Source organism: Fukomys damarensis, unplaced genomic scaffold (genome assembly GCF_012274545.1).
Source record: "Fukomys damarensis isolate Sample0158 unplaced genomic scaffold, DMR_v1.0_HiC HiC_scaffold_39, whole genome shotgun sequence".
Lineage (NCBI taxonomy): Eukaryota > Metazoa > Chordata > Mammalia > Rodentia > Bathyergidae > Fukomys > Fukomys damarensis.
Genome location: NW_022900951.1, coordinates 49,480,923 through 49,492,007, shown reverse-complemented (window position 1 = coordinate 49,492,007; position 11,085 = coordinate 49,480,923). Strand labels below are relative to the sequence as shown.

Genomic DNA, 11,085 nt, shown 5'->3' with positions numbered 1-11,085 from the left:
TATTATTGTCATGTTATTGGCCTTTTGTTGACTCTTTTTACTTTTTCACCTTCTTTTAGTTTCTTGCCTTGCCTATTTGATTTGGTCTGTTGGGCCTCATGGTGTTGTTGCCTTCATTGTCTTTTTCTAGGATCTTGTTTAGAATTGCTTGTAGTGCTGGTTTGGTATTCATGTAGTTTCTTAGGTGTTCTTTGTGGTGGAAGTATCTTATTTCCCCATCCATTCTGAAAGAGAGTTTTGCAGTATACATCAGTCTAGGTTGGAGGTTGTTCTCTTTTAGTACTTGAAGTATATCACTCCAGGCTCTCCTTGCCTTAAGGGTTTGTGTTGAAAAGTCTGCCGTGATTCTGATGGGCTTTCCTTTGCATGTGATTTGTTTCTTTTCTCTTACTGCTTGTAGTATTTTGTTCTTCTGTTGGGTTTCTGGGATCTTGATTATTATACGTCTAGGTGTAGATTTTTTTTTGATGGTGGCTAGTTGGAGTCCTATATGCCTCACTTATCTGAATGTCAAATTCTTCCCCTCTGTTTGGGAAGTTTTCTATCATTAATTCTGTGAACAGCTTTTTAAAGTCATTTGTATTTTCTCCTACTACTTCATAGATTCCTCTCAGTCTTATGTTATTCTTCTTTGCATCATCTAGGAGTTGTTGGATTGATTTCTCATGAATCCCGTACTGTTTTTAAGAGACCTCTCTTTTCGTGGTCCCTGACTGCAATCTTATCTTCTATATCTGAGAGTCTATCTTTGCATTATTTTATTCTGTTATGTACACTTTCTATGTTGTGTTTAATATCCTGGATATCTGTTTGAATCTGTTTTATGGATTCCATTTCTCTCCTATGTTGGGCATTTATTGTTTCCATTTCTTTCATATGCTGGGCCTTCATGGCTTCTATCGTGGTCCTAAGCTTATCTGTTTTTTTTGTCAGTTTCTGCTCTAGAGTCTTGAATCACTGCTTCCATTTTGCTCGCCATCTCTATGATTATCTAGGAAATTATTTCTCTTTTGAATTTTTCTAGAGCCTGATTGATCTGTTTTGTTACTTCTTGTGCTTTGAGTTCAGGGTGTCCTGGTGGTTCACTATCGGCCTTTTCATCCTCATTTGCCCTATTGTTTGCTATTGGTGAACTGGAAGACTGTCTTTGTGTCTTGCTTAAGTGTTTTCTCATTTTTATTTTTATTTGTAAGGCTGTCCTTGGTTTAATCTCTGGGTTATCACCCAAATCTCCCTGATATAGTTGTGCCCTAGCTTCTGGGTCTCTAACAAATTCATAACATGAGAAAATAGCTCATCGAATCAACCTCAATCCTTTTTCCCAACTGATACAATCAGCAGCACATTATGGTCAAGCACAACTTGGAAACTGACCACCTATGGTAGTCACTAGTCTATCACCCTTAAATCATTTGAATTAAATTGAAATCAAGGAGCTGTCCAGAACATGTCTGCAGTGAACAAACTTGTCATTATAGTATATTTACCATTTAATGGCTCAGATAGAGCTAGGATGCAAGACCCCTGCTCTCAATTAGCTGATGGCTGAACCCCATGACACAGACTGACCTCTGGCTACAAGGCCCAGATTGAGTTCCCCAACCTTCTGAATGGTTGAACTCCACAACGTTCTACTACAGGTTTCCCATGCCCTTTCTTTAAAGATGTTCAAAGTTGGGAACTCAGAAAAATACCCTTAATGACAACCTCTGCCTCTGCAGAGTGGGTCCAACGACTGGCACAAGCAGGAGGTCTGAGAGTGCGTGGGGGGGTTATGGGGGTTCAGGGGTGCCCACGCGGCTACCTTCCTGGCACTGGAGTGATGGCGGCTGGCCTGGGAGAAGGCGTGGCTCTCCTTCCTTTGGTGGATCAAGTCCCAGGCTACCTTCCTGGTGCTGGAGCAATGGCCAGTTTTTAACCTTATTTTTTTATTAGTACCATTTTTTTTTTTTGGTACCGGGGACTGAACTCAGGTCCTTGTGCTTGCAAGGCAGGTGGCAAAACTGCTGATCTAAATCCACGGCCAGTACCTATTTTCATACATATTGATTGCATTCCTCATAAGAAATTTGTATCTGTACATAACATATCTTAATTATTTTTTTCCCATTTAGTTTTTTGGTACTTTTTAAGTATACAGTACAGTTGCATTTATCATTGGGATCTAGTACCTTTACATGACAGATCTTGGTTCTCATTTTTACCCCTTTCTCCTGCCCTCCCTTTACCCCTTCCTCCCTTCCCTATTTACAAATACTTTATTTCCATTTTTTCATTTTCTCATATTTTTTTCTTTTCCCTTATTTCCTTTCCCCTACCCTTCCCACTTCCCCTACACCTTTAGTCCTTTTCTTCCTATTTCACATTGTCAGTTATATAGTTTGGATCTCATTTACACTTTTAGTTTTTCACACCAGGAAAACAATTCAGTATTTACACATGTGTATCTTATTTATTTCATTTAAGAGTATGGTCTCAATATACATCCATTTTCTTATGAATGACTCTAATTTCTCATTCTTTATGGCTGAGTAGTACTCCATTTTATAGAAAAACTACATCTTCTTTATCCAATCTCCAACTGATGGGCAATTGGGATGTTGCCAAGTTTTAGCTATTACAAACTGTGCTATATACATGGGCATGCATATCTGGGATTTAACTATTGTGAATAATGCTGCAATAAACATGGGAGTGCAGTATCACTTAGTGTAATAATTCATCTTGTTTGGATATGCACTCAGAGAACAATTTTTAAAATTGAGAGATAAAGGGCCAGTGATTTAGCTCAGTGGTGCCACCACCTGCTTCGCAAAGCACAAGTTGCTGAGTTCAATTCTTGGTACCAAAAAAAAAAAAAAAAAAGAGAGAGAGAGAGACAGATAAGTATATACATATCAGTAAATATCAATATATACATTTATGAATGTATGAATGTAATTAAATATATGTGTTAGTTTCCACATATGTATATGAATAATTAATACATTCAGTACCTCATAGACTTTCTTATTTCTTATGGTAAGAACATTTCAAATCTACTTTCTTAGCAAGTTTCCACTAAACAATACATTATTATTAACCATATTTACAATAAATATCTAGAATATATTCCTTTTTAACTTAGGCTTTAGACCCTTTCACAAAACTTTTCACATTTCTCCCAAACCCAGCCCCTGGAAACCATTAGTTTGCTATTCTTTTTTATTGTGTGTGGACATTTCCTTTTTCTATATGTGGAATACTGTATGTGTGTACTTTTGTGTCTGGCTTTTCTTACTTAGCATACTATTTTTTAAGGTTCATTTATGTTATAATGTATTTCATTACTCAGTATTGCTCTATTCTATTGAATAGTTAAGCCATAGTTTATGCATTTATCATTTGGTGAATATTTGAGTTATGTCTAGTTTTTAATGTTATGAATAATAGTTTTTGTGTGAGCATAGGTTTTTCAGTCCTCCTGAATATAATACCTAGAAATAGAATTGCTGGGTCATACAGTAACAATATGTTTAACTTATTGAGGAACTGCCAAAATGTTTTCACTGTGGCTGCACCTTTTTACATTTCTACCAAGTGTATGAAGTGAGGGTTCACATTTTCCCACATCTTCCTCAACACTTGTTATTGACTAGTCAGTGTGCAGTGGTTTGGGTTTGCATTTCTCTGATAGCAAATGATAGTATCTTTTCATGTATTTGTTGGCCATTTATATTTCTTCTTTGCAGAAATGCATATTGAAATGTTTTGCCCTTTTAAAGTGTTATTTGCCTTTTTATTATTGAGTTACATATCTTCTGGTTACTAGATCCTGAGTAGGTATATCATAGGCAAGTATTTATCCCATTATCTCTTTTCACTTTCTTTTTTGGGGGATGGGTTGAGTGCTAGGGATTGAACCAACGGCCTTCACACTGAGCTACATCTCTAGCCTTTTTTATTTTTCATTTTGAAATAGGGTCTTCCTCAGTTGCTCAGTTTGGGCTTGAACTTGTGATCTTCCTGCCTCAGCCTCTTAAGCAGCTGAGATTACAGTTATGTACCACTGTGCCTGGTTTCCTGATAGTATGCTTTGAAGCACAAATATTTTAATTTTGATGAAGCTCAATTTATTTTTTCTTGGTTACTTATGCTATAGTTATCATTTTAAGCAACTGTTAGCTAACCTAAATCACAAAGATTTTTCTCTATGTTTTCTTTAGAGAGTTTTATAATTTTAGCCCTTAGATTCTGGACTTCCATCCATTTTGAGTGAATTTTTGCATATAGTATGAGGGAAGGTCCAAGTTTATTCTTTGGCATATGGGATACCCAGTTTTTCCAAGCACCATTTGTTGAAAAGTCTGTACCTTCCCTCATGAATCATATGAATACTTTTGACAAATATTAATCATCATATGTGTGGGGTCTATTTCTGAAGTTTCTATTCTATTAATCTTTATCTCTTCTTATATATGTGTAAAGCTCTTGGTTGGTATAGATGTGTAGTAAGTTTTGAATCCTGGAAATATGTATCCTCATACTTCATTCATTTTCAAAAATGTTTTGGTTATTCTGGGTCCTTTTAATTTCCATATAAAATTTTAAAACAGCTTGTCAATTTCCACAAAGAAGTTTGCTAAGATTTTGTTACAGATTTTGTTGAATCTGAAGTGATTTGGAGAGTATTGCCATTTTAGCAATATTAAGTCTTCTAATAAATGAACACGAGAGGTCTGTTCATTTAATTAGGTCATCTTTACTTTCAGCATTATTTTATAGTTTTCAATGTACAAGTCTTGCACCAATTTTACTAAATTTATTCTTAAGTATTTAATTTTTTCTCATACCATTTTTTTTAGTAATTTTTTTTTTCGGTACCAGGGATTGAACTCAGGACCTTGTGCTTGCGAAGCAGGCGGCAGAGTCACTGAGCTAAAATCCCCAGCTCTCATGCTATTTTAATGCAATTGTTATTTTCATTCTCAGATTGTTCATTAAGAGTGTATGGAATATAAAACTGCATATTGATTGACCTACAGTATTGCTGAACTTATCAGTTGTAACAGATTTTTTTTTGGTTAATTCTTTTGAACTGTCTATATATAAGATGATAAATTCTGTAACTAAAAATAGTTTTACTTCTTTCTAATTTAAATGCCTTTTATTTCTTTTTCCTGTCCAATTGCTCTGACTAAAACCCTCAGTACAACTTCAAGTAGAAGTGATGAGATCAGGTATTCTTTTTCATTCCTGACTACAATGAAATCATTCAGTCTTTCACTATTGAGGGAAGTGACAGGAATGAAAAATGGAGAGATAGGGATCAGTGATTACTGCTCATTTGGAAAACACTCCTTGTTTTGAAGGAAGGGAGGAGTTATCTTGCTCACCCATGTCTCTATCACAGTTAGAAGTTAGTAGTTAGACCCAGAATAGGTTCGATGTACAAATTTGTTAAATTGATCTCCATTAATTCACCTTGCTTCAGAGTTCGATGAAAGCTGGGGAAACAGCCTTTAAGTACGCTAAGAGAGTTTCTAGGAATGCCTTGCAACCTGGCAGGTTCTGGCATTATTCTTCTTGACACCAGAAAGCTATGTGCTAATAGCAGTATCCGTGAACACTAGAGAGAAGTTATGCATTAGCTTGCACAAGTTCTTAGGCAGGGTTGATATGGAATTATAGGTTGCCACCTGGTAAAGATAAGCTCCAAAGATGATCTGTATCATTGTACTCTGACATGCAAGCAGACTAGAATCTTTATCTGCATGGAACAGGGAAGCTTTTAAAAGCAGGAAATTTAGGTATTCAATTAGAAAATTGTATTATCAGACCACAGGGATCATTTCTGTAACCATGAGATCAAGGGAACAATAATTGAGGCCTTGCATGGCACTTTTTTCTAGGCTACAAAATATTGTCTCTACAATGCCACATCCATGAAGATAAGGGATTTCTATTGTCTTTGCTGTTGGATCTCTAGTTTCTGACATATGATAGTACACTTGATCTTAGCCAAAAGGCTGAGAAGTGATTATCTGACATATGATAGGCACTTGATATAGATTTAATGAATGAATGAATCTTGACATGAATGAATGAATGTATGAAAGCAGCATCTTTGCCTAAGGAATGGGCATCTGGGGTTGTTACAAAGAAGTAAAGATGTCTTTTCAGAACTGCTTTATGGAGGGCCTACCGCTCAGACCTTTAGTTCTAGCTAGAAGGAACTTCTCCCACCAAATTTTTGGTAGGAGAACTGCTTTTTGGGATGCAGTTGTCTTTCTCTCTGCTTACTCTTATTTGTAACTACAATCCCATGGAGTATGCAGTGAATCTAAATCTCCTACTATTCCTGCCCTCATATCCTGTACTCCTTCCCACTAGAAGTGTTTCAAATATTCATCTTATCCCAACCAGTCTAAAGGTAACATTTTGACTTGCCTTGTCCTGAGAATTAAAGGAATGATTGTTTTCTCTCCTCCCCACCCCGGGGTCAGACTCAGGATCTTGCGCTTGCAAGGCAGGTGTAGTGGTTCTTACCTCTTAAAAGCCTGCCTGCATTACCCTTTTCCTATCAGAGCTTAGATTTCTTTGTTCGAAGCATAAAAAAGCTTATAGACTGATAGAAGGTCAGGTTTCCATTATGACAAATAGAAGCATCATGTATAGGAGATATTTGCTTCAATGTCTTAGAATCTGTTTTTCAACAGGTCCATTCCTTTAAATAATCATCCCTAATATTGCCTCCCAATTGTATTAAAGGGCATTTATTATAGTATTGAAGATAAAAAGGTGACCTTTTGGAAGAGATTACAATAGAGAATTTGCAAAAGATGATAGGTTTTGGGTAGAGATAAACTTTGCATATTTGGCTGCGTATACAAAAATGTGTTAATACAGAGTGATGTCTTTTTGCTGTGGCCTGTAGTAAATAAAAGTGTAGGTAACATTTCTAGGCACACTGGGTGATAACCACACTCCCCACCCCTAGGAAAGAATGTGAAAAGGAAGAATATACAGAGTTGGGAAGTAATTACTGGTCTTTTTAAAAATTATTTTTTTTGTAACTGCTGTTTTTTTAGCTTCATCTCAAAGCCTCGAAACCATCTTACCAAAAGGCTTTTCAATGGCAGAAATGGGGATGCATCTCAGTTGCTTGATCTCAGCTTCTTAAGTGGGGGATGTGAAAAAAGCCTAGAAAATAAGGAGAGGAAATGTAGACTTCATTAATCCTGTTGAGACAACTGGCAAAGTCCTTGACAAATTGCCTCTGACAGATTTTGTCACCGTGTCTAGAGGTGACATTTTTTTTTTCTTCCACTGTCTATAGTTTTGTCTTTTCTAGGATTGAGACTAAATGGGATATCTTGCAAGCTAAGTCATCCAAGATCTCCAAAGACATCTTATCCAAAGGAGGTTTTTGATTGTTTGTTTGATTGTTTGTTCTCTTCAACTTCATGACAGTCTCAGTCTTTACCAACTGTATCTGTTTCTTTTTTATGATTCTAATAATTGTTAGTCCATTTGGCCCAAACCTTTTCCTTTTCTGTTCTTGTCTTCCTTAGAGCCAGAGGCACACATGTGATGTGCTGGCACAGTGTTTAATAGCATAGGCTGTAGAGGTAAGACTGTCTGGGTCTTATCACAAGATTCCCTTCTTCCTAACTATGTGATTTGGGACATATTTCTTAACTTCTTTTAGCCCTATTTTCATCTTCTGTGAAATGCTGTTAATAATGCTACTTATCTAGCAGAACTGAATAAGTTTCTTGATAGCCCTTACAACAATGGCTGGTGTATAATAATTGCTTAATCAATAGCAATTGTTGTTACGTGGTAGGGAAATATTCTGCCATCCTCATCCCAACTTTAAGGAGGTAGAGATAGAAATGTTTTCATGTCCAAGGAATTTTACAGTTCAATTTTGATTATTATACATCCTATGGCAGAAATCAGTACTAAAAAACTTGATTTTGAGACACGCATTCTAGCATTTAACTTTGGTATTCAAATTGTAAGTTCTTAAATGCGGTGTTTGACAATAATGTAGCTGTCATACTTAGATACGTTTAAGTTTTTCTTTTCTTGATCCTGCTGTGCTTTCTAGATATGCTTCACTATGAACATGTTTTGCTTGTAATCACATTTCTATTTTTGGAAGTATTCTTAGCCAAGAAGCCTCTCAGAAATGAATTAGTCACACCTCATATCTTCCATTTCACAGAGAGGTCACTGGGGACCTAGACAGGATTAGACGATATGGTCAGGGCCACAATAGAGCAAGGTCTGGCATTCTGTTTGCAAGGACTTCTGATTGAAGGCTCTTTGGATACCCAAATGTTTTAATTTACCCTTTTACTACTTGACTGGAATCTCTTCACAGGAGGAGATTAACCCATTATTTTTCTTTCTGCTTATTTCCACAGCTCTGGGTGAACCAGGAGGATGGGGTGGAGGAAGGGCCCAGTGATGTGCAGAATGGGCACCTGGACCCCAACTCAGACTGCCTGTGCCTGGGCCGGCCACTCCAGAACCGGGACCAGATGCGGGCCAATGTCATCAATGAGATCATGAGCACTGAGCGTCACTATATCAAGCACCTCAAGGACATTTGTGAGGTAGATATCATGGTGCATGTGGTTGCACACAGGGTGGGATAGGGGGCACTTCTATGAAAAATCAACAGCTCTAATGGGCCTGCCTTTGAGAATCCCAAGATGTTGAAAAGAGCAGCTGGACTACTTCCTAGATTCTTTTCAATAGAGTGAAACTATTCCCTTGAGACTCTTAATTTCTTCATTTCTCTCCTATTTGGTAACTTTTTATTCATTAATATTCAGTTTCTTCTTTCTCTCCGTCTCCCTCCTTCCCTCTCCCTCTCTTGTCCCCACTTTTTATTTCCCTGAATCTTTCTCTCCTTTAAATCTCTACCCTTTTCCTCTTATCCAAGAAGCCTCTTAGAAATGAATTAGTCAAACCTCACATCTTCCATTTCACAGATAAATCACCAGGGACCTAGGGTGAATTAGACCTATGCTCACAGTCATCAAGCCACATTAAAGCAAGATTTGGCATTCTGTTTGCAAGGGCTTCTGATTGAAGGCTTCTGGTTTCTGATCTAGTCGCTCATGTTAGGGCCTAATTTCACTCATTAAAGCAAAGCACAGCCTCCTCCAAGCCAGTAATTCACTTGAATGTGTACCAGAGTCCCTTGGGGAGCTTGTTAAGCATATAGATCCAAAAATCCTCACCATTGCCACACAAGTTGTAAATTATCAGGTTTGAGATAAGTTATCAACATCTATGAATTTAAAGAACATCCTTGGTGATGTTGCTTCTGGTCCTTTTTCCCTCACTTGGAAAACAATTGTTGGTCTGAGCAAAGAAATGCTTTTGGAAAGGAATTTATAGATTAAGGGTAGATGAACAACCCCCAGGCCTTTCAATAGGTCACTGTGCTCCCAAGGAACTGTTTTTCTTTTTTTTTCAGCTTTAATTGAGTTTATTGGTACATTTTAGGGATACAGTACAGTTACATTCATTGTTGGGATCTTGTACCTCTACATGACAAGTCTTGATTCTCATTTTTTCCCCTTACCTCTGCCCTCCCTTCACCCCCTCCTCCCCTCCCCATCTACAAACACTTTATTTTCATCTTTTCATTCTCTCACATTTTTTTCTTTTCCCTTTTTGTTCTTCCCCTACGTATCACACCTTCCCTACACCTTTAGCTCCTTTCCTCCCATTTCTAAATGTCAGTAATCTTATTAGAATCTTATGCATTGTTGCAGAATATTCACACCAGGGAAACTATTTGGTATTTACACATGTGGGACTTATTTATTTCACTTAGGAGTATATCTTCAATATGTATCCATTTTCCTATGAATGAATCTATTCTCTCGCTCTTTATGGCTGAGTAATATTCCATTTTATAGAAAAACCACAACTTCTTTATCCAGTTTCCAACGGATGGGCAAATAGGTTGTTTCCAAGATTTAGCTATTACAAACTGTGCCGCTATAAACATGGGTGCACATACTTCTCTGTGATATGATTCTTTTAGTTCTCTTGGAAAGATACCCAACAGAGGGATGGCTGGGTCAAATGGAACCTCCAGTCCAAGCTCTTTGAGGTATCTCCATATTGATTTCCATAGTGGTTGCACTAGTCTGCACTCCCACCAACAATGGAGGAGGGTTCCTTTCTCCCCACAACCCCGCCAACATTTGTTATTGTGTGATTTCTTGATAGCAGCCATTCTTTGTGGGGTGAGGTGGAATCTCAGTGTTGTTTTCATCTGCATCTCTCGAATGACCAGTGATGTGGAACATTTTTTCAAATATTTTCTTGCTGCTTTTACTTCTTTGTCTGAGAAATGTCTGTTCATTTCGGATGCCCATTTTTGAATCGGGTCTTTATATTTGGGGGGACTGATTGTTTTGAGTTCTTTATATATCCTTGATAATAGTCCTTTGTCTGAGGAACAGCTGGTAAAAATTTTTTCCCACATTGTAGATTGTCTCTTAGTTCTGCTGATGGTTTCTTTTGAAGTACAGAAGCTTTTTAGTAAGATGAGATCCCAGTTGTTGATTCTATCTGCTAGTTCCCGTGCTACTGAGGATTTGTTCATAAAGTCTTTTCCTATACCATTGTCTTCCAGAGTTCTGCCTAACTTACCTTCCAGCAAGTTTAATGTTTCTATTTTAATATTTAGATCTTTAATCCATTTGGATTTTAATTTAGTGCATGGCAAAAGATAAGGGTCTAATTTTAATCTGAACTGTTTTTCTACATTTATTAACCCCATATAGAGAAGAGGAGAGCCTTTATCTTCACATTCTCTTGAGCAGAGTGGACCTAAATTGGCATTTTCAAAGGACATTTTACTAAATAGGACAACAATGGAAAACAGAGAAAAGGATTAGACACAGACAGACAGACGCAAACAAATGCATCCATACAAAATGATAGCTTTCCACTCCACCCACAGAAAATTCTTCTTTGGATCTTTTCATCTCCTTCCTTTCAAGGAATAAGTCATGCCATAGTTCTGTCCCATGTTAGCCCAGGGCCCACTTTTATGTCAGTAGTAAG

The 11,085-nt window shown here is 37.2% G+C and overlaps 1 protein-coding gene across 4 annotated transcripts in view; it reads left to right on the top strand.

Annotated features, from left to right (window-relative positions):
* The window catches only part of Arhgef9 (Cdc42 guanine nucleotide exchange factor 9), a 209,908-nt gene that overhangs the window by 98,512 nt on the left and 100,311 nt on the right, over positions 1 to 11,085 (top strand). For all 4 annotated transcript variants that reach the window (XM_033760160.1, XM_010632213.3, XM_019208685.2 and 1 more), the window contains exon 3: positions 8,415 to 8,606. In XM_033760160.1, coding sequence (XP_033616051.1) covers positions 8,415 to 8,606 — 192 coding nt within the window. The remainder of the gene's footprint in view (positions 1 to 8,414; positions 8,607 to 11,085) is intronic.